Below are 19,030 nucleotides of genomic sequence, written 5' to 3'. Positions count from 1 at the left end.
TGGGCTTCGCACTTTTCAGACGATCTCTAAGGGCGTACTCTTTCCTCCCCTGGTCCCTGTCCGGCTTTAGCTTTTCTCTTTTCGCCGGCTGCAGCTACAACCGTCCTTGCCCTAAGGGGTGCCCGGCGCTTTTGGAATGTGCTCAAGTCACAGGCCTTCGCACCCGCCCTTCCGGGCTTAGCTTCCGGAAGCCTTGTTCTTGTGGGGACCGCCCATTAGCCGCTTTGGCAGCTTTTTAGATGATCCCTGGCGTCCCTCGGCGTTCTTTGCAGACGCTCCCTAGCACCCCCACGGGTCTCCGCCCGTCTTTCGTCTGTTCCACTCAGACGCCTCCTGGGCCTTCAGGGATTTGCGGACTTTTCTTAGACCATCTGTCCTTGGGGTGCTTCTCCGCTCCGGGCCGCTGGTCCAGGGTGTGCACGCGCGGCGCCTCCTACCCCCTCCTCCGGGTTTATGAGTAACCCGGCTGAGTCCAAGGCCAGGACTTGTGTACCTCGGGATCCTCGCCCGTGCTGGGTGGGGTGGCGGGGGTGGGTCGAGCGACCGTGCCGGGAGCGTAGGCCCAGGGTCCAAGCTTCACCTCAGCGCCCCCAGCCCGCACTCTCCTAGAAGTGCTGCGCAGGGGAGCGGGGGCCCTTGGATTCCCTGGCATCTCCTTCTGGGGCTCGCTCTCCCTCGGAGGGAGAGGGTGTGGTTAGTCCTTCGGGTGATGCCTCCTGGTTTCTAGATCGCTAGATCGGACCTTAGTATCTGTGGTCACCAGGGCGGCTTCAGGGGCCCACACTTGCCTTAATATTCTGCTGTCACCCTTTGAAATTCTTAAAAGTCTTTGAGCAAGCGCCCCACATTTTCCTCTTGCTCTGGGCTCTACTAATAATTATGTAGCCGGCTCTGCCAGTCAGCCATCTCCTATTGCCAGGTTACTTAGTATCTGCCCTATAGTATTGTCTCAATAAATCTTAGCTTTATTTAGAAATAAATAAATTCTAAATTTATAAATTATAAAATAATTGTAAATTATAAATCACAGAATCTTAGGACTCTGGTTTCTGGGTTGTCCAGCCTGGAAAATCTGGAATCATTTTCCAAAATGATCTTTCCCTCCTCTTTGCCCTTTTAATTCAGTTCTTCAAGTCCTATGGATTCTCAGCTGATTTGTTGAGGTGGTTTTTCAGGGTCATCACCCAACATCAAATTTTCATTATTTCACGCCTCTCCTAGTTAGTTGATCTGCTAGAAGTATTCTTCTCTAATAGCATTTAGTACTTAAGAACCTACAAATGGTTCACTATTGTTTATTGTTTCAAATACAAACTTCCAAACCTGGTTGTCTTTTTTGCTAGCCTCATTTTTTTGTTACTTCTGCCAAGCAAATATGGCCATAAATTCCTTGCTTGTTTCCCCCTCTGCACCTTCGCAGGAGAATTTCTTATCTGGGGGAAGCTTTATCTCTACCAGTCAGACTCCCTTCCTTATGACCCAGTGGTGTCACTTCTAAGAAATCTAGCCCTGACCTCTATGCTAAGTCTAGCATAAATGTTTATGTTCAGCAGAGCAATTATTGATAGTAGTAAAACACTGGAAACAAAATAGATCCAAACACACTGCTACGGGATGGGATTGGTTAAATAAATGATGGTCCATATGGTAGACAAAAATGCCAGGTAGCCATTAAAATGATGTAGTCTTCTATTTTTACACTGTGGGAAATTGTGCAAGTTACATTTTTAGGTTTAAAAAAGGTGGTAGTTCTTCTGGTGACATGTGGTGGATGCAAAAACAATATGGTTTAAATTTGCATTTAAAAAGTATAAAAATACCTGGGCTCATTACATCATTAAACAAATAATAAAATGGAGAAGGCCTTGCATGAACTAATGACAAAGATACAGTATGAACAAAGCATCATGGTTAACACAATTCAACCACCTGAAGTCCACAGAAAACAAAAACTTCTGTTAAACTCATCTTAACTCATTTTTATTATTTATTTTAAAAATTTTAAAATAAATTATTTATTTTTGGCTGCGTTGGGTCTTCATTGCTGCACGCGGGTTTTCGCTAGTTACGGCTAGCGGGGTCTACTCTTCGTTGCAGTGCGCGGGCTTCTCATTGTCGTGGCTTCTCTTGTTGCAGAGCACGGGCTCTAGGCGCGTGGGCTTCAGTAGTTGTGGCAAGTGGGCTCAGTAGTTGTGGCACGTGGGCTCAGTAGTTGTGGCTTGCAGGCTCTAGAGCTCAGGCTCAGTAGTTGTGGCACACGGGCTTAGTTACTCTGCAGCATGTGGGATCTTCCCAGACCAGGGCTCGAACCCGTGTCCCTTGCATTGGCAGGTGGATTCTTAACCACTGCGCCACCATGGAAGCCCTTAACTCATTTTTAAATTAACCTCTTTCCTCTTCTCCTCCTTAGCTTACAAATCCTTTTACTTTACAAATGCAGTTTAAAACTGAATAAAATCTAAATTCAAGCCTTTGAAACATGGAATTTGTATACTATTGAATAAGACATTTAAAAGTCATGGTAAGTGTTAAAAAGAAAAATCTAAGGTTTTATGGCCAAAGCGAGTCTTTAACATCAAATGCTAAAGAATATAGGATTTCATCTCTGGACCCATTGGTTGATTTTTGAATGTAAAAAAGATTTTTAAGCCTATGAAGTTGATATATCACTTGTGACTTACATTATTTAAAAAATGTATATGAGCTTTTATATGTTAGGCTATACTATGTGTTTCATTGAAAGACAATGGCGTTTCTTTAAAAATAATGAAGTCATTTTGATAAAGTTTATTGGCCTTCCCTCTCATGATTTTGAAATTTGGCATGTTGCTTGGTGACAATTTGTAAGTGCTTTTCATTTGGGCAGCCTCCACTCTCCCCAGCTACACTTAAAGCCACTTGAAGCCACAGAGAGGTTTTCTACCTTTAGCACCCATTTTAGGACTGGTTCTAGTAACTGCTCTGTACATGTCAGCTAGTTGACTTCCCATCTGACCTGCCTTGGGCTGTCCCCAGCTCATTAGCATCTCCACCAGGGGGCGGGCTGAGCTTGAGAGGAGAGAAGGAAAGCAAATATTTCTTTCTCTGGCTACCCCTGTGCTCTCTCTCCCCAGTCCCAGTTCCCAGCCTGGTGACTGCACAGAGCTCCTGGGACACGTGTACAGCTTCAGGCAACACAAGGGAAAGTTCTGTCTTCCGAAGTGACGGATGACGTGTGTTTATAACTTATCTTCTTGCAGCATGTTCGATGTAGAAGGAACGGGGGAAGTATGCTAATTTGCCCAGGACTTAAAATGTGTTGACTATAAAGAAATTGAGTGATTATGGGATTTCTAATACTCTTGTCTCCTATGTCCTTGGGAACCAGATTTTTTTGTGTAGTGATAGGAGTTACAGACGTGATATAGAATTTAAAAACCCTTTAGCCCTGAGTTTGAATAGGAACTATCAGTATGAACTCATGAGGTGTTTTATCTTCCTACCCCTATTCACTGAAAAGATCTAGAAACAATCTAGTAGCAATAAACACTCCTACCACCTAAATCTTAAAATACCATTTCCCATGGAAAGAAACCAGAGCTTGGGGTAATGGTTGATTCCAGGTCTGGGGTAGGAAGTGTACAAGATGAGCATGGAACAACTTACCATTCCAGGTCGCAAAGAAGCCAGTAAACATTATCAGGGTAATGTCAAAAGGACTCAGGAGCCAAGCTTATGGCCAAAGATGGGATAATTTGAGCATTATAAGGATAATTTAATAAACATTAAGTATGTTTAAAGCCATGAGTTCATAATGGGTGTGTGTGTGTGTTACTAATTGGTCATCTTTTTGAAGAATGATATGAAGCCAAATCATTATTCTGAAGATGGTAAATAAAGGAAAAGAATCAAGCAGTTACTTGCTGTTCTTATATAAACTGTACCTTTGAGTAATGAAATAGAAGATAAAAGGAGTGTCCCTTTGTAAAATTATTCCAACTATTATGACAGAGTTTGAGTAGAGCTGATTTGAAATCCCTAATAAATGAATGAATCTAGGCATTGAGCATCTAGGCCTGGATTCTTCAATGGTTAAACTGAAGGAAAATTAAAGAGTGGAGGGGGAACCTGTAGATTGAAAGTGACTTAAAGGGCATATAAATTTTTCTTAAATGTGCAAGACTAAACTATAATGTCTAGGGATCTGGATTTGGGTAATACAACTCCAGGGGAAAAGAAAAAAAAAAACAAGGATGTGACTATCATGAACCATGGTGTCCATTTCCACCAGGAAGGAGGGGCTGTGATGAAGATGAGGAGCATGGCAAGGGGGCGGGGGGGGGGCTTTTAGTGTTTGTTTGGCAAAGTTGTTTCTTTTTCTGGGTAATGGTTTCAAGGTTGTTCCATTTATATTAGCTTATTAAGCTATACTTTTGTTTTGTATGGTCTTCTTTATCTGTGTTTTATTTTGAAATAAAAAGGTTAACTAAAATGTGTTAACTATGTTTTATCATTTATCTGGAGCTGCAGGGCATGGAGCCCAATTTTATTCTAATTGACAGAATCATTTTTACTGGGGTTTTTCCAGACTTTTTTTTTTTTTAATTCTTAAATTGAGGTGTAGTTGATTTACAATGTTGTGTTAGTTTCAGGTGTACAGCACAGTGATTCAGATACGTGTGTGTGTATTCTTTTTCAGACTCTTTTATAGGTTATTACAAAATATTGAGTATAGTTCCCTGTGCTATACAGTAGGTCCTTGTTGGTTATGTATTTTATATATAGTAGTGTGTATATGTTAATCCCATCCTCCTTATTTATCCCTTCCCCCCTACTCCCCAACCTTACCCTTTGGTAACCATAAGTTTTCTGTGTGTGGGTCTATTTCTGTTTTGTAAATAAGTTCATTTGTATCTTTTTTTTTTTTTTTCAGATTCCACATATAAGCGGTATTATACGATGTTTGTGTTTCTCTGTCTGACTTACTTCACTTAGTATGATAATCTCTAGGTCCATCCATGTTGCTGCAAATGGCATTATTTCATTCTTTTTTATGGCTAATATTCCATTGTATATATGTGCCACATCTTTTCTCCATTCATCTGTCGATGGACATTTAGGTTGCTTCCATGTTTTTGTTTTTTTTTTAAATTTTTTATTTATTTGTTTATTTATTTTTGGCTGTGTTGGGTCTTCGTTTCTGTGCGAGGGCTTTCTCTAATTGCGGCAAGCGGGGGCCACTCTTCATCGCGGTGCGCGGGCCTCTCACTATCGCGGCCTCTCTTGTTGCGGAGCACAGGCTCCAGACGCGCAGGCTCAGTAACTGTGGCTCACGGGCCCAGTTGCTCCGCGGCATGTGGGATCTTCCCAGACCAGGGCTCGAACCCGTGTCCCCTGCATTGGCAGGCGGATTCTCAACCACTGCACCACCAGGGAAGCCCCTGCTTCCATGTCTTGGCTATTGTAAATAGTGCTGCAATGAACATTGGGGTGCCTGTATCCCTTTGAATTCTAGTTTTCTCTGGATATATGCCCAGGAGTGGGATTGCTGGATCACATGGTAACTCTATTTTTAGTTTTTTAAGGAGCTTCCATACTGTTCTCCATAGTGGCTGCACCAATTTATATTCCTACCAATAGTGTAGGAGGGTTCTTTTTTCTCCACACCCTCTCCAGCATTTATTGTTTGTAGACTTTTTGATAATAGCCATTCTAACCGGTATGAGGTGTTACCCCATTGTAGTTTCGTTTGCATTTCTCTAATAATTAGTGAAGTTGAGCACTTTTTCATGTGCCTGTTGGCCAGCTGTAAGCTGTATGTCTTCTTTGGAGAAACAAAATCTTTTCTTTTTTTTTTTTTTTTTTTTGGTTGTGCCACACGGCATGCAGGACCTTAGTTCCCCGACCAGGGATCGAACCCGTGCCCCTTGCCGTGGAAGCGCGGGGTCTTAATGACTGGACCTCCAGGGAAGTCCCCAAAATCATTTTTAAGGCTAACACCTTCCTACCCCCTGTGCATTTACTTACCAGAGAGGTGTCTGGAACCCCAGTTCCCTGCCTCTTACCAGGAAGGACTTATTTCCAAACCTATTTTTCTTTCTCCTCTAAATTGTATTTACATTGCTTGTTTTCCTTTTCAACTGTGGAGCCAGCCATGTGTAACATATGCCTACGGGGCCCACTCTAATCAGTGTAGAGCGGAAAGGTGAGGACAGCTAACATATATTAAATGGTTATTCCTTGTCAGGCATAGTTCTGAGTGCCTGGCTTCACTGACTCTTAATCCAAACAACACTGTTAGATGTAGGCACATCCCCATTTTACAGCTGAAGAAACTGAGAGGCACCCCTGGCCTGAGTCTACTAGGTGCCTAACATCTATACTATGCTGCCTCTGATCATATTGTTTCAGTTATCACATGCTATTTATGAAGCTGAGGATTTGGCTAGGTATTTTTAAGTGCAGTGGACTCCACTGCTGTGTTTTAGCATGTGATCCACTCTGACCTTTAGATTCTTTTCTGCTCTTACACATTATAACTGGTTATTGGCTGTTTTCTATGAGAACACTTGGTGTTTCCTCCTCCAGTGTTTTCTTCTGAGGGAATTCCCCGTTTTATTATTCCCATTTTTAAAATGGTAATTTTTATTTTGTTAAAATTTGTCCTGATTTTCTGGGTACATACTTCCCTCGTACCCATCTCAGTTTTTTTTTTTTTTTTTTTTTTTTAAGCTGGTGCTGTTTGTTTTTAATTTATTTATTTAACTAATTTATTATTTTTGGCTGCGTTGGGTCTTCATTGCTGCACGTGGGCTTTCTCTAGTTGCGGCAAGCAGGGGCCCCTCTTCCTTGTGCTGCGTGGGCTTCCCATTGCAGTGGCTTCTCTTGTTGCGGAGCACGGGCTCTAGGCACGCGGGCTCAGCAGTTGTGGCACACGGGCTTTGTTGCTCTGCAGCATGTGGGATCCTCCCAGACCAGGGCACGAACCCGTGTCTCCTGCATTGGCAGGCGGATTCTTAACCACTGCGCCACCAAGGAAGCCCCCCATCTCAGTTTATACATTCACTCAGCCTGATCCAGATCACGGGTGAAGTTATTCTCAGCTGACACCCCTGAACAGCACCTGGCACACAGAAGGTACTATGGAAGCTGCCTTAATATTGAATAAGCTTTCATGAATACTTTGTGGGTCTCAATTTCAGGTCAGGCAGGAGGAAGAACAGGTTTGACAATGGAACTGCTTCACTGGTGAGTGGGGTTATAGAGGCTTCTGTGTCTCTGATGGGAGACTGGGAATTTTAGGCCTGGAGGCTGTACTGAGCAGCTCACAGAGGCCCCACCTTTTTAAGACCTCAGGACATGAGTAGTTACTGCTTTCTCCCAGCAATTCCTACTCAGTGGCTCGGTGGTAGAGATGCCTGTGAGACAGGTCCTTATACCACCAGGCTGTGCCAGGCCAGGCTGCACTGGGACACCAGCTACTTGGAAGGGTTGGAAGAAGATGGTGAGATTGGTGTTAAAGGGAAGCCTGTGAAGACAGGCAGGAAATGAAAACAGCACAGATGTTATATTAAATAAATGAGCATCTCATTATTGGGCAGCATGTGGGGGGAGGTCTGTGGCCTGGTCTCATGGCACCCAGAAGATGATAGTTATGTCAAGTTGCTCATATTTTCCGCAAGTCTGGTAGCTGGCTTATTCCTGGGAGGGTTGGAGCGGGTGTGGCGGGGGGGGGGGCATGCTCTCTCGCTAGCTGTAGCCTCAGGTCACATTCTGCGCACGCGTCCCTCCAGGGCCTCCAGCTCAGCCACCACCTCCTTGGGCAGATCCTGGTTGACCTGCTCTGTCAGGTAGCTCCGAATGTCACGAACCTCCTGTTCCCAGAAGTCCTTGGGGAGCGAGAACAGCTGGGTGGTATCTATGGCTCCCAGGCCGCTGAGATCCAAGGCACCTTCCTTTGGCACCAGCCCAATGGGCGTTTCTTGGGCACTGTCCTCCCCCTCTAGCCGCCGGCAGATCCAGTCTAGCACCCGAGCATTCTCTCCAAAGCCCGGCCACAGGAAGTGGCCTGCCTCATCGCGCCGGAACCAGTTGACATGGAAGATGCGGGGCAGCCGGGCCCCTTTGAGGCCCTCCATGCTCAGCCAGTGTTCAAGGTAGCGCCCAAAGTTGTAGCCAAAAAAGGGCCGCATGGCAAATGGGTCGTGCATGATGACCTTCCCTGGGGAGGGGAGCAGGAAGGGTAAGGAACCTCCCTTCTTACTGGAGAAGAGAAAGGTACCCCGCCTCCAGCCGGAGGAAGCTGTGAAATGTTGGCGGTTCTGGAACATCCTCGAGACAGGGTGAGGGGAAGGGAATGGGGAAAAGATATACATGTGGGAAGGGGTGGGCAGGGGGAAGGTCTGGTTCAGGAAGGGAGAGAAGAGGCAAGCTGGGCACACAGGAGTGGAACTCACCTTTGTGTTCAGCTGCGGCAGTGGCCTCCGAGCGCATGGCGCTGCCCACAAACACCCCGTGGCGCCAGTTGAAGGCCTCATATACCAGGGGGACTCCTGGGACACCAGTGCACATGGTCAAAGGCAGCCCTTATCTTTGTACGATCACTCCATCCCTTCTGGTGATCTTGACTCTTACTCTCTCTCTCCTAGGACCTCAGCTGCCCATGTTCAAACCCCATGCCTCCCCACTCCACCTCGATTTTGCATTCTCCAGGCGGGTGCTCTAGAGGCAGACAGCTGTAGTTGGTGATCCAGGCTTAGGCTCTCTGAGCTTTAAGTACAAGAGGGAGGCGGGCCCTGATAGAGAGCCCAACCCTTAACCCAGATGGCATGGAGCCCACACGATGTTTACCTTTGGGTCTGCGGCCTCCAAAGATGATGGCGTCAATGGGGACACCCTCAGGGGCCTCCCAGGCGGGGTCTATGATGGGGCACTGGCGAGCCGGGGCACAAAAGCGAGAATTGGGATGTGCACAGGGCTCCTTGTCACCTGGCAGAGCAAATACAAATACTATCACTTCCAAGGGCACATCCACCCCCAATACACACAGACATTTGCAGACACTCTTGCACAGTTTCTTTTTGCCTCATCAGCTCCCCACAATCTCGGGTTGGAGGTTGGTAAGGAGCAGGGAGAAGGGAGCCAGGACATCTCCCCTGAACATCAGGTTATTTATCCATAATGGTACTGCCAGCTGAGCTATGGGAGAAAAGAGCGAGAGAGGAATTGGTGTTTAGCGGGACACTAATGTTTATGCCAAGCTACAGCCACTTGGCACTGAGCAGTGCTCAAGGGAATGGGGTTAAATATTGGCATAGGGTTATAATGGAAATTTCCCCCCAGGAACTCTTCTTTTAATTTATGGGATTATTATTTAAATAAACACTCAAACCTAAAGCAAAAACTGAGACAGGTCAGTATTTCAGACAACCGACTTTCTTCTTTGCTATTGTCTTTGTTGTCGTTGTGTTGTTTCTTCAGTTTACAGACAACTGACTTTCCATCAGCAAATAGCGGAAGACAGAATCTCCTGAGCTATCAGAATGCGAACAGGAACTGATTTTAAAGCTAGCGGGGTTTTGGTGGTTTCCCTGGGTCTGCTCAGACCCGGCTGGAGTGATAGGGCTTGAAGAATTCAGATGAGGACATAACCTGGGCAGTCATAACCTGAGGAGCCCAGGTCATTTGGCCCCTTCAGGTGTCTGGAGAGGAGTTGGGACCGAGTCAGTGGCATATATATAAAGCACCATCACGGGGGCCCTGAATGGACACAGTGCTTTCTCTGCCAGAGGTTACTGGTTGGACCTGGAGGGCAAGGAAGTCACGGAGCCAGCGCCCCCGCCCCCCTCTGACCCCCAGCTCCTGCCTCCACTTTCATGTGAGAACCATCCTTATGCTTCTCTCTTGCACTTTCATCAGCCCCCAGTTGAGGACCTAGCACAAGGTATTATTCTGAGAACTGAAGCTGGGCACAACATGCCCTCGTTACACCCCTGAATCCAGAGGTGATGAAAGGGTTGGGCAACTAGCCTGTGGCGAAATACGAAAGTTTCTTGGATTTCTCAGTTGGGTGGGGAGGCTAAGGAGGGCTTTAATGATGGTGTTAGAGAAAATGAAGGATGATTAAATGAGGGGGGTGACTGCTAAGCCAGCCTGAAAAACTTGAATGTAGGCTTCAATGACCACAGGCCACCCTCCCCTGCTAGGCTCCTCTTTGCTTCCACCCCTAGGTCTGGGCTCGCGGAATGCCAAAGGCCACTGAAAGCTGAAGGTCCAGAGTGCAGGGCTGGAGGAAGGGGCAGGGCTGCAGGGCACGAGGGAGTAATGACACGGTTGAGAAACTAGCTTCTAGGAGAGGCTGAAGAGCTGGTCTGATTTTGTTCGGAAAGATTGGGGTGTATGTGTTGGAGGGGCAGGCTTCTTCCTTCCTAATGGGTCAAACTTTATGACTGTGCTTTGAGTCCAATTCTTTCTGTAATAATTTCCAAGACACCCCCCCTTTAAAAATATCCAGCTTATATTAATTGAGAATTTACTACGTATTCGGCACTATGTTGAATCCTTTGCATGCATTATTTAATTTAACCCTCCAACACCTTATGAGATAGGTACTATGATAACTACCCCCATTCATGTGATGGGGAAACTGAAGCTCAGGAGGTTAAGCGACTCAGCCAGGCCACAAACTGAACTGGGACGTGAACTGAGATCTTGCTTAGGGTTGCATAACTCCCTTTGAGTCCCAGAGGTCCTGGCAGATGGCTGCAGGTTGAGGAAAAGGCTTTTACATCATCAAGGTGCTGAGCCCTGGGGGCTGACTTACATCCCGCCCCCCCCACCCCGGCCCCATACCAGGTTTCCAGGGTTTGCCCAGCCAGGAGGTCACGGTGACGCCGGGTGGAAGAGGCTGGTCAATGCCCTCCCAGTATACGCCGCCATCGCTGGTCTCAGCCACGTTGGTGAAAAGGGTGTTACTCTGGATTGTGGCCATGGCATTGGGATTGGTGGTGGCAGAGGTGCCAGGGGCCACCCCAAAGAAGCCATTCTCAGGGTTGATGGCCCGGAGTCGACCTGTCAGGAGGAAAAGTGAAAAAACGGAAGGACTAACCAGGAAGAGTTGAGAGGTTCAGCCTCGGAAGGTCCTGCTCAGCCCCTCCCTGCCCTGAGCTGGACCCTAGATCTGAGGGGAAAGGTTTTGGCGTCTCCAGGGCGGCTGGGCTGCCAGGAGGCATGGGGGAGGGGTGGTTGTTCAGGAGAAGGTTCTCACTGACAAAGTTCACCCTGAGCAGCGGAGGCGAGAATCCTACACTCTGGTAAGAACCAGAGCAGCGAGTACGATCCAAGGGCCTCTCACCATCACTGTCAAACCTCATCCAGGCGATGTCATCCCCCACACACTCCACTCTCCAGCCTGGCAGTGCCGGCCGCATCATGGCCAGGTTTGTCTTGCCACAGGCGCTGGGGAAGGCAGCTGCCACATAGCGCTTCTTCCCCGAGGGGTTGGTGATACCCAGGATCTGCCAGGTGGGGAGAGGGAGCAAGGAAGAGGTCACCAGAGGTTAGGCATGGTCTGCATGGGAAGGACAGCTAGGGGTCAACAGGGAGGACCAATGTTTATTCATGAAACAGGTACACTGCCTTGCTACAGGGCCTGGGGTGGCAGCAAGGGGAAGCCCACCCCCGCCCCCGACATTCAGCAGCCTCGGGCCAAAGCTTCGGGCATTTGCGCAGAGTCCCTGGTCCGCCAGTTGGGCACCTGGCAGTGGAGAGGCGAGGCTGAGGCTGACTGGCCAGGCCCCGCCCTTGGCCTGCCCCCCGAAGCTGCCCAGATCCTCACCAGGCCCTCACCAGCATGTGCTCCGCCAGCCAGCCCTCATCCCGGGCCAGCCGAGAGGCGATGCGAAGGGCAAAGCACTTCTTGCCCAGCAGGGAGTTGCCACCATAGCCGCTGCCGAAGGAGACGATCTCCCGCTCGTCGGGCACGTGGCCAATCAGGGTTTTCTCTGGGTTGCATGGCCACTGGCTCACCGGCTCCCCTGGGGACAATGGGGTCATGGAGCTGCTGGCAGGGGCATCAGGCACTGGGGTGTCAGGGGCCGGAGGGATCAGGGGGTGGCAGGAAAGACACTCGGCAGCAGTGGTGGTGTCAATGCGTAGCTAAGGCCTCCTACCTCATAATATGTATCAGCTCCCATGCCCCTATTCTTGGACATGGATAATTCACTCTTCTCAATCTTGAGCAAACTGCTTTGCCAACTCAGCCTCACCCCCAGCGCACTGCTGCCCTAGCTCTTGGGAATTCAGTATCTCACTAATCAGGATAGGTAGGATGCGGGATTCCCTCTGAGTACAAGCAGGCCTCTGTGTACCCCCACCCCCGCCCCGGGCAGAGCAGGTGCTCACCTTGCCCAGTCAGGGGCTGGCCCACGGAGTGCAGACACTTGACAAAGTCGCCATCTCCCAGGGCCTGAAGCACGGGCGTCCCCAGCCGGGTCATAATCCGCATGCTTGCCACCACGTAGGCGGAGTCCGTGAGCTGCACTCCGATGCGGGACAGTGGGGAGCCCACGGGACCCATGCTGAATGGCAGCACATACATGGTTCGGCCTGTGGAGGAAAACGCCACCTGGCTGAAGGGTTCCGACCTGTTTATTCCTTCAGTGCCCCTGCCTCTGTGTCCCTGCCCTGGTTACCTTGCATGCAGCCTGGAAACCTCTCATCCACGGCTTGCTGGAACTCAGCTGGGGACATCCAGTTGCCCAGCTGCCCACGGGCCCCGCCAGCCGGGAGGGGCACCGTGTCCCGTTGAGAAGGAGTTACAATCACCGTCTTGCTCTCTACTCGTGCCACATCCTTGGGGTCTGTGCGGGCCAGCCAGCTGGGGGAGAGCGGATATCAAGAAGATAGTGGCCAGTAGATCTCCCTCATCCCAGACCCACTCTTTCAAGTCCAACTTTGTCTCTAGGTCTTCCGTTGGCCTTATTTTTTCCCATCCATTTGCATCTCAGTTGCTTCCTCCAGATTTTGTCCCAGTCTAAGGGGTAGTTCCCTTGGCCCCAGTCCTGGCAAAAACTCACTGAACTTTTAAGTTAAAAAAAAAAAAAAAGCAAAGGCTTTTATTTGTATCAGCTTATTCACTTAACATAAAAATACAGACCAATCCCAATAATTCCTGATTGTTTCCTCCAAAGCTCCCATTCTCGCTCATTCCATTGGGATGGTCTACTTAAATTTGATTTCGTCTTGGTAAACCCAAAGTGGCCTCCGTCCCCACAGCTGCCCCCATCTCGCAGGTTGCTGGGCTCAGGGCTTACCAGTTGTTGTACTTTGGGAGCTTTCGGATGAGTCCCTGCTGTTCCAGCAGGGTTAGTGTGGCAGTGTTTTCTGCCTCGGTCCCATCACAGATGTGGATGCTCTCTGGTTGGCACAGGCGGGCACTGTTTTCCACGAAGTCTCGAACCCTAGCAGGCAGCTGGCCCAGGTCTCCACTCAGTACTCGCAGGGTCTGGATACTGCGCCGTGAGGGCCAGCCCCAGGGGCTCAGCCCATGCCATCTAAGCCTGCGAGAGAAGAAACAGAGAAGTAATGGGCCAGGTGTTCTCGTGGAAGATGGGCAAGTCAAGGGGACAGAAAGCTGGGCTGCTGGGGATGTGCTAAAGTAGGTCTGAACAGGCACCATGATGAGGTCGGAATAGGTAAGGAAGATGGGTTCAGGCCATGTCTGTCTTGTGGCCTTTATGAGGCTTAGTGAGGGTGTCTCCTGATTAGCAAGGGACAGGTATCACCAAATGAGCATAACGACACATGCCTGGCTGTGTGGCTGTATGTATAAGGCATGCTGATGTTATTGTAGGCTTAGCTCATGCCAATTTTTTACTATGTCTGGTCAATGTTTGGAAGTGAGCAGGTGTCCTATGGCCCAAATGTCAGTAAACTGTGCCCAGTTGACAGCTTCATGTGTCTGGTGTCCTTTTCATTCTCAAGTATAGTTTTTATAAGTCAAAAAGGCAGCTGTTCTCATTCTTTTCTTCTGATGTGCATGCTGTTAAGACTGTGAAAGCCTCAAGCAGAGGACTAGGTCTTTGAGATGGTAAGTCCCAGGTTTCTAGATTTGGGCCCTTGCACAGAGAGTGGGTGATTGGATGTCAGGGTTCCAGGCACTGGATCTGCGGTTGCCCACCTGGGCCAACAAGGATTGCATAAAGTGCTGCCACTGGGTAGGTATTTTTGAACTGTGTGGAAGGCTGACTGTTGGAGAATGTCACTGGCTGGGGTGCATGCCCCAATTCTTAGAACAGGGTCCCTGGAGTCCGTCCCTTCACACCCCTAGGAGAGGGAAAAGTAAGGTCTGCTCCAGTTGGCCTGGACCCAGGATGGAGTGACCCAGAGAGAGCAAAGGCCAAGAGAGAGAAGCTGTCTTCCTCTTAATGCAGGGCCTTGCCGGTCAGAAACTGTGCTCCACATGCCCAGCACTGCATGACCCTGTCCCTCCCTTGGCTCTCTTTCCTAGAGAACACATGCCTAGAACTTTGGCTCTTGGTGGTGGGGTGGAACATTAGACTGCAGGGTGCTCAGACTCACAGGGAATAAGCCTGGGGAAGGGAGGACGCTCAGACCGTGAATGTGGGAGCTGGGTGGCTTCACTGGGCAGGGCAGGGTGGAAACCCAGTGTGGCCCCAGGGGCAGAGGTGGAAGCCTCCTGGGGCCTGGTTCTGTTCCCCCTCAGAGAGGAATTTCCCCCGAGCATTAATTTTAAAGGCAGACAGCCTTGGGGAGAACCTGTCTCCGCAGGGAGGCTGGCTCAGGAAGTCTCCTGGGAAGCTCCCTCCCCCACTCCCCCCACCCCAGCCTCCTGAGTAGGACCTTCTCCTTTTCCCCTTCTCCAGAGACCACCCACAAGGGCTGGCCAAGTGGAACCAGCTGTGGGAGAGACAGAGGGTCAGCTCAGACCCTGGGACAAAAGCTGAAAAGGGAGGCTACAGAGGGAAGACAGGAAGCTGTGAAAACGGGGAGAGGGCAGACAAGCAGGACCTAGGGGTTCCCGTCCTGGACAGGGGATGAAGCCAGCCAGGTAAGAATGAAGGCAACTTGGCCCCCTCTTCCACCTTGCCGCCCTCCTTTCCCGGGCCCCAGGCCCCTCTGGCTGTGCTGGGCTTCCCGCCAGGTTCGTCTGCCAGGATCCAGTCGTGGGGAGGCTGCGGAATGGCTGTTTACCTTCTACCTTCTTTAGGGAGCTCTGAGCTCAATCCCCAGGGGCTCATGCACCCTTGACCCCAAGGCCCTACTGCTCCTCACCGCAACCTGGGGCACAAGCGCTACGTCTGTAAAGCAAAAGAGGAGACACGGAAAGCGGGCCCAGCGAGGACGAGCGAGGAGGGGAAAGGAAGTTCTGAGGGTGGCAGAGAGAGACGGTGTGGTCAGAGACCAGCAAAGCGGGGGGTAGGGGTGGGGTGGGGACGGAAACCGAGAGACCCGGAGCGGCTGAGGCCGCCCCGATCTCCAGCGAGACGCACGACCCGAGAGGCCGTGGATCCAGACGCACTCGCCACCTGCCCGCCTCCTCCTCCTCGGAGGCGAAACCAGGCAGAGGAGGGCGAGCAGGAGAACGCAAATGGCAGCCCCGAGGGGGCAAGCGCGGCGGAAGGTGCGGGTCGGCCCCGGACTGGGGGTCACTCACCGCAGGCCGGGGCGGTACACAGCGGCCATGGCACCTGGGCGGGGGTTGCGGGGTGGCCGCGCGAACGGAGCGGAGCCGGGGAGACAAGGAAGGCGGGGAAGGAGGGAGCGCGGCGCAGAGAGCGGGAGCTCAGGCTAGGCAGGAGGCGCTTAAAAAGGAGGAGGGCGGGCGAAGGGGCGGGACCCAGCAGGGCCGGCGCGACCCTCTCTCCGCCGGGTGCTCCAGCCCCAGGTCAGCCCAGCCATGGCCCCACCTCCTGCATCTTAGCCCCCAAACCCTTGTCTCCCATTGGAGGATTGGGTCCTCTCCTCGGCTCCCTCCTCCCCGAGGCCCCGCCCCACCGCTACGCCTCGCCCCCCTGCACATGATGTAACTTTGAGGACTCTTGCTCCCGGGAGAGAGCGACTGGGAGACTTTGGGTGACAAACAAGCTAAGAACAAGGGGAGGGGCCATGGGCTGGAGCCCACGGGGCGCTGGAAGTCTAGAAGCCGGGGGCTGGGCATTGCCTCCCCCTTCTTCCCGGGGCTTGGGCGCTCTGAGCCCAGGCTCTTCTGTTGTCCAGGGCCCTAATGCCATGGTTCCCTCAGTCCCCAACTCCCAAATCCCTGTTTCTTCTCCCCGTGATGAGGGCTCTCTTCTGCCTTACCGTGAAGTGGTGATGTCTCTCCACCCCAGAATCTCTTCTTTGGGCCTCTGGCCTGGTCATTCTCTCCACATTCCCCTGGAGAATGCATCTGCCCCACCCAACCACCACCACAAAGTCCTCTGGTAATTTCTCAAGTTACGTCTCCAGCCAGACATCTCTCTTCAGCTTGAGACCATGGGTATCACCCCAAAGGCCATAGCACCTCAAACTCAACGTGGCTATGGTAAGCATCGGCCCAACATCCACTCCCCCTTTCTGGTAATAGCACCCTGATGTTCCTTTGGGGAACCACCTCCTCAGTCTGTGTGGTCTTGTGGGTCTCCTACCAGTGCGCTCTCAGCTTGGCCAATTTGTGTGTCCGTCACTCTGGCCACAGCCAGTGGAAATGTTCAGGAATGGGCATGAGGTCTCTCTCTGGGGCTTTTTCTGTCAACTTTCAAAATGAGATCTCCTGCTGGGGTTGCTGGGCTGGTAGAACCTAAGCCTGATGCTGCTGGGTGTCAGCTTGGCCCTGCAAAGCAGGAACCTGTCTGAGATGGAAACCAGCCTAGAGGAAGCAGGCTGAGGGATGGAGAGTGACAGATTCCTAATTCTGGGTATAGGAGTCAATAAATTTCTTCTCTTACTCAAGCTAATTTCAAGTGGACTTCTGCTATTTGCAACAGAAACAACCCTAATTCTCAGATTTCTCAGAGTTCTCTACTGGAACATAATGGGACAAAAGAGCTGGCCTCCAGCCTTGGGCTTGCTGCTGACCCTCATCTCTTCCACCCAGGCTCCATCCTGGACTCGACCTCATGTGTATGTATTTGGGACTCTTCCCTCCAGTCCCTACATCCAAACTCTGTTCATACCCACTCCACTGCAAACAGCTCCTCTTTGGTCACTCTCTGGGCCTAAAGATGTGCACACTGGTGGCATCATGGCCAAGCTATTGAAGGTCATCATCTCTTCTGTGATCCTGCACCTGCTCTCATGGTTCCCTATCTCAGCAAATGGCACCACTATCTAGCCATTGCCCTAGAGGAACCTGAATCAGTCTAGACTATTCCTTTCTTATCGTCCAGTCAGACACCAGGAACTTTGGATTTGTATTTCACAATTAGCTCTCAAGTCTGTGTCTGTTTCCCCTGGCCACTGCCTTAGTTCAGGGTTTATCTCTCACTTGGCTTCAAACAATAGCTTCCAAGCACCTTCTTGGCCTCCCACCTCTCCAAATGCCACCCCCCTCCCTCCCACCAAGTTATTCTCCAAACTCGGTGCATAAGTTCACTTTGGAAAATTAAGAGAGAGGAATATTTATTGTATGGACACCAGGTGCCAGGCTCTGAGCTAGTAGCTTTACATGCATAATCTCATTCAGTTTCACAATAGCCCTGTTTTACCAATGTGGACACTGAGGCTTAGAGGTTGTCATTTCTTCAAAGTCACACAGCTGATCAGCAGGAGAAATGGAATCTGAATCCAAGTCTTTCTGACTCTAATTACCAAGTTTTTTTTCCCCCCTGCAATCCTATACTGTCTCCTTGATTTGTCCTTAAGGAAAAAATGAGATCATATCACTCTTAGGCTTAAAATTCCTTCAAGGCTTCCTACTACATGGCAACTGATGTCCTTCATAACCTGGTTCCCATTTATCCAATGGTATCACCCCCACCTCCCTACTTGCTGCCTTCTCTCCTATATACCAAACTCTGCAGTCCCAGAGCACTTCTGTGAACCTTTCTGCCCTTCAGATTTAAATTAAACATCATCTTCTGTGTGAAGGTCAGTGTGCCCCTTAGAATTAACATCTGTCTCATCTGTGTTGGTTCAATACTGTGTACATACCTATATTTTTAAATTAATCACACTTTATTGTAGTTGTTTTTGTATCTCTGTAATCCTCACTGGAGTGTTAGCTACTTGAAAAAAGGACCCAAATTTCATTTTATTTTTTAAATATTTATTTATTTATTTTTGGCTGTGTCGGGTCTTAGTTGCGGCATGCAGGCTCTTCGTTGTGGTGAGCAGGCTTCTCTTTAGTTGTGGCACACGGGCTCCAGAGTGTGTGGGCTCTGTAGTTGCAGCATGCAGGCTCACTAGTTGTGGCACAAGGGCTTAGTTGCCCCACGGCACGTGGGATCTTAGTTCCCCGATCGATCTGGGATCGAATCCACATCCCCTGCATTGGAGGCGGATTCTTAACCACTGGACCACCAGGGAAGTTCCAAAAGGACCCAAATTTTAGTCTTCTTTTTATTCTAGCTCCTAGCAGAATCTGGCCCATAATAATTAGGCACTTAATCAACATTGGTGGAGTGAAAGAATGAATGAATCCCACATTTCTTTTTTTTTTTTTTTAAATTATTATTTATTTATTTATTTATTTTTTTGGCTGTGTTGGGTCTTCGTTTCTGTGCGAGGGCTTTCTCTAGTTGCGGCAAGCGGGGCCACTCTTCATCGCGGTGCGCAGGCCTCTCACTATCGTGGCCTCTTTTGTTGCGGAGCACAGGCTCCAGACACGCAGGCTCAGTAGTTGTGGCTCACGGGCCTAGCTGCTCCGCGGCATGTGGGATCTTCCCAGACCAGGGCTCGACCCCGTGTCCCCTGCATTGGCAGGCAGATTCTCAACCACTGCGCCACCAGGGATGCCCGAATCCCACATTTCTAATCCCCCGCCATTCTTCCTTAGCTTTAGGTAGACTGAGCAAGGGGCTCCCTTGAGGGTTTCCTTATCCGATTCCCC

General features: G+C 49.9%; 1 protein-coding gene across 1 annotated transcript; it reads right to left on the bottom strand.

Annotated features, from left to right (window-relative positions):
- Positions 1–7,544: 7,544 nt before the first annotated feature.
- Positions 7,545–15,872, bottom strand: PCK2 (phosphoenolpyruvate carboxykinase 2, mitochondrial). The gene is made up of 10 exons (XM_059913928.1): positions 15,656–15,872; positions 13,293–13,538; positions 12,672–12,856; positions 12,382–12,585; positions 11,827–12,014; positions 11,333–11,495; positions 10,831–11,049; positions 8,830–8,967; positions 8,436–8,531; positions 7,545–8,200 (listed from the first exon to the last, which is right to left on the bottom strand). Exons 1-10 carry the CDS (start codon positions 15,682–15,684, stop codon positions 7,746–7,748), a joined length of 1,923 nt encoding a protein of 640 aa, XP_059769911.1. The 5' UTR covers positions 15,685–15,872; the 3' UTR covers positions 7,545–7,745.
- Between the last annotated feature and the right edge of the window lie 3,158 nt (positions 15,873–19,030).

This window comes from Balaenoptera ricei, chromosome 2 (genome assembly GCF_028023285.1).
Source record: "Balaenoptera ricei isolate mBalRic1 chromosome 2, mBalRic1.hap2, whole genome shotgun sequence".
In the NCBI taxonomy this organism is placed as follows: Eukaryota; Metazoa; Chordata; class Mammalia; order Artiodactyla; family Balaenopteridae; genus Balaenoptera; species Balaenoptera ricei.
The sequence above is the reverse complement of the archived record's forward strand: the minus strand, read 5'-3'. Positions and strand labels throughout refer to the sequence as shown.